The following is a 4,151-nucleotide window of genomic DNA, read 5'->3' on the forward strand; positions in this document are numbered from 1 at the left end:
GTGCAGTGGCAGATCTTGACTCGCTGCCACCTCCGCCTCCCGGCTTCAAGCAATTCTCTTGCCTCAGCCTCCTGAGTAGCTGGGATTACAGGCACATACCACCAACCCTGGCTAATTTTTATATTTTTAGTAGAGACGGGGTTTCACCACGTTGGTCAGGCTGGTCTCAAACTCCTGACCTCGTGATCTGCCAGACTCCCAAAGTGCTGGGATCACAGGCGTGAGCCACTGCACCTGGCCTATATATGTTTTATATATACCCAGTATGTATATTTGATATATATATGAAATAAAGTGTATTTTATAAAAATATAAAACATAAAAAATACATAATATATGATAGCAATGAGAATAGTAATAAAAACAACGATGCAGTCCCGTCCCCTTTTTGTCAGCACCCCCTAAAAATATAAAAATCAAGTTTATTAAGGAGCAAATCCCAAGGTTTTTATTTAGAAGCCAGTGTCTATAGGCTCGCTCTTGCCTGTTGTTGCCTTAATTTCATGGTAGGGGAAAACTCGTTTTTGAACTGTACACACACCCCTGCTTTTAATGACCGTTTATATTTTAATTTTTTCAACTTTTATTTTAGGCCCAGGAGTCCATGCACACGTTGCTATATAGGTAAATTGCGAGTCATGGGGGTTGGGTGCACAGATTGTTTTGTCACCCGGGCACTAAGCGGAACACCCAATAGGTATAGTTTTTCAGCCGTCACTCTCCCCACCAGTCAAGCAGCTAAAATGCAAGGCCTTGTGGGCGGGGCCGGGGTGCTCCCGCTCTTGCCGCTGGCCCAATCACAGTGCGGCGCTCCTCCTGGCCGGTCGCCGATTAGTGGTTGCCATAGCTCCCGGCGTTCGCTTGACAAGATGGCGGCGGTCGGGGGGCCGCTGTCGCGTTTTCGGGTCTGAGTTCTTCCAGGCTTCTAAGCCGGGCACGGTTCTTCTGTGCCAGGCCCGCGAGGCCCAAGGCATGGGCTTCCGGCCGCCAGTCGCTCTTCTTTTGGGGCCTCTCCTTCTGCAGGGCTTCCTGAGGCCGCTGTGGGGGGACCTGGGTGTGTAAGGCGCGGCAGGGACCTCGGTGGGCCGGGGCTGAGGGGACTGGGCGTTAAAGGGCCAGACTTGGACTCCCCCGGGAGCTTCGGGAGTCTGGACCGCCAAAGCAAGCTACCACACACACCTTGGGCGATGACTCTTGCACTGCTAACCCCTCCCTGTCCCCTTCCTTCCCGCCTAGCCTTCATCCCTTCTTTCATCCGAATGTCCGGCCCTGTGGTCAGGGCGTCCCTGGTCGGAGACACTGAGGGTGTGACCGTGTCCCTGGCCGTGCTGCAGGACGAGGCGGGTAAAGTCCAGCCCTTCTTTTGGGAAGGGTGGGGGTTGGACTGGATCCAGGCCTCCCAAGGAGCCTGGCGAGGTGGCATCCTCTGGGGCCCCGGCCTCTGTCCTGTGCAAAGTCGCATGGGAAGAAAAGGATGGGGGTGCTGCTGTAGGCCAATGAGGACAGATGACAGGTCCGAAGAAAGCTTGAAATAATAATGCCTGGCATTCATTGAGCTGTCATTGTGTATCATCCCATTTTCCTAGTAAGAACAGTAATATCTTTTCATCGCCTTTGACCAATGAAGAAACAAGTTCAGAGAGGTTGTCAGCATCCCAGTGTCAGGCAGCTTGTAAAGGGCCCAATCCTAGGCTTGTAATGAGAGTCCATCCTAGGCAGTCTGCCTCGAGTACACCCTCTGAGCTGCTGGGCTGTGCTGCCTTGCAAGCTGATCTTCTCTTTCTTAGGAATATTGCCAGTTCCGACTTGTAGAGTGCTGAGCAATGAAACAGAAGACTGGAGTGTGACTGTGACCCCCGGTGGGGTAAGGCCAGAAATAAACTTGCTCTGTAGCCTGTGAAGGGGCCCCCAGCCAGGGTTTCTGCAATGCTTTCTTGATTTGACAAGGCATGGCTTTCTCCATACTCGGAACAATCATGGAATTGTGGGCTGTTGAATCTGGTAGACACTTACCCAGCCTACAGGTTCCTTACTCTGGGGTTTGGAGTCCTTGGATGCATTTCAGGGGGTCTGTGAACTCTGAAATTGTGTGTAAAGTTCTGTGTGGATGTGCATTTTTCTGAAGAGAGGGTCACCAGTTTCCTTCAGATTGTCGAATGGGTGTGTGTTTTCTTCAGATTATTGAATGGGTCTGTGACTCAAAAAAGCTTTATGCCAGGCGTCATGGCTCAAGCCTGTACTCATAGCACTTTGGGATGTTGAGGCTTGAGCCCAGGAGTTCCAGACCAGCCTGTAACATAGTGAGACCCCATCTCTACACAACAAAAACAAAAATAACCAAGTGTGGTGGCGCACATCTATAGTCTCAGGTACTTGGAGGGGGATGGGAGAGCTGAGGCAGGAGGATTATTTGAACCCAGGAGTTCAGGACTGCAGAGATCTAAGATCAGACCACTGCACTTCATCCAGCCTGGGCAACAGAGCAAGAACCTGTCTCTTATTTATTTATTTATTTATTTTTATTTTTATAGAGACGGGGTTTCACCATGTTGGCCAGGATGGTCTCGATCTCTTGACCTCGTGATCCTCCTGCCTCCCAAAGTGCTGGGATTACAGGCGTGAGCCACCGCACCCGGCCGACCCTGTCTCTTAAAAAAAAAAAAAAGCTGGTCAGGCTGGGTCACCTATAATCCCAGCACTTTGAGAGGCCAAGGTGTGTAGATCAGATCACCTGAGACCAGGAGTTCAAGACCAACCTGGCCAACATGGTGAAACCCTGCCTTTACTAAAAATACAAAAATAAGCTGGGCATGATGACTGGTGCCTGTAATCCCATCTACTTGGGAGGCTGAGGCAGGAGAATCACTTGAACCTGGGAGGCAGAGGTTGCAGTGAACCGGGATCATACCACTGCACTCCAGCCTGGGTGACAAGAGTGAGATGCCATCTCAAAAAAAAAAAAAAAAAAAACGCTTCATAACCACTGATCTTGCCCAACCCTGAGCTGATGTGTAAGTATACTGAAACTTGGAGAGATTGAGTATCTTCTACTTAATAAGTGTTTATTGGGCACATAGTATACGCAACATCAATTCTGGAGATAAAAGGACGAGAAAGACAAATTTTGCTTGTGCCCCGGGAATGAACATGTACATGTCTAAAGTCATTTTGGGATAAACTGAGGATGGTTTTCATTGACTTTTTTTGTGTATTTACTTTCCAGTGATAGGATGATAAGCTAAAAAGGTGTGAGATAAACTGAGTTTATTGATCAGATCTATTTAGCTTTCTCTAAATATCCAAAAGTTGCTTTTTTTTTTTTTTGAGACAGAGCCTTGCTCTGTCGCCCTAGCTAGAGTGCAGTGGCACGTTCTCAGCTCACTGCAACCTCTGCCTCCTGGATTCAAATGATTCTCCTGCCTCAGCCTCCCGAGTAGCTGGGATTACAGGCACCCACCACCACGCCTGGCTAATTTTTTTGTATTTTTCGTAGAGAGAAGGTTTTGCCATGCTGGGCAGGCTGGTCTTGAACTCCTGACCTCAGGTGATCTGCCTGCCTTGGCCTCCCAAAGTGCTGGGATTATAGCCGTGAGCCACCACACCCAGCCTAGAAGTTGTTTGCTTTTATGTTGAGTAGGAGTCAGGGCTTGCATGTTACCGTAAGTTTATGGGGTGGAACTGAAGATAACTATGTCATCTTTGTATACATTTCCCTTTTATAAAATGATAGAGGCTGATGTGTGCTTTTATTGTGTTTTCAATTATGTATTTTTATAGACCCTGTTTTGAGTCACTTTAAAAGTAAAGCAATCTTTTTTTTTCAGAAGGCGTTGGAAGTGACAGTAAGGTGGAAGAGAGGTCTGGACTGGTGTTTCTCCAATGAGACAGATTCCTTCTCCGAGTCCCCCTGTATCCTCCAGACCCTTCTGGTTTCAGCATCTCGTCATTCATCCTGTTTAGCACATGTGCTCATTCAGGTGGAAATTTATGCCAACTCTTCTCTGACCCATAATGCCTCAGGCAAGTGAAGTCTTTGACTATCAAAACTTGCATGTTGGTCCCAGCTACTTGGGAGGTTGAGCCCAGGAGGTTGAGGCTGCGATGAGCTGTAATAATGTTACTGTATTCCAGCCTGGGCGACAGAGTGAGAC

At 48.4% G+C, this 4,151-nt stretch overlaps 1 protein-coding gene across 1 annotated transcript; it reads left to right on the forward strand.

The window, feature by feature from the left end:
• Positions 1 to 730: 730 nt before the first annotated feature.
• LOC116547974 (tectonic-2-like) lies at positions 731 to 4,067 on the forward strand (the record flags this gene model as incomplete). The annotated part of the gene is made up of 4 exons (XM_032273694.1): positions 731 to 1,054; positions 1,237 to 1,344; positions 1,788 to 1,864; positions 3,825 to 4,067. Coding segments are annotated over 4 exons (713 nt in total), but the record flags the coding sequence as incomplete, so codon positions are not given.
• Between the last annotated feature and the right edge of the window lie 84 nt (positions 4,068 to 4,151).

Source organism: Sapajus apella, unplaced genomic scaffold (assembly GCF_009761245.1).
Source record: "Sapajus apella isolate SASKATOON/1434 unplaced genomic scaffold, GSC_monkey_1.0 scaffold5922, whole genome shotgun sequence".
Classification (NCBI taxonomy): Eukaryota; Metazoa; Chordata; class Mammalia; order Primates; family Cebidae; genus Sapajus; species Sapajus apella.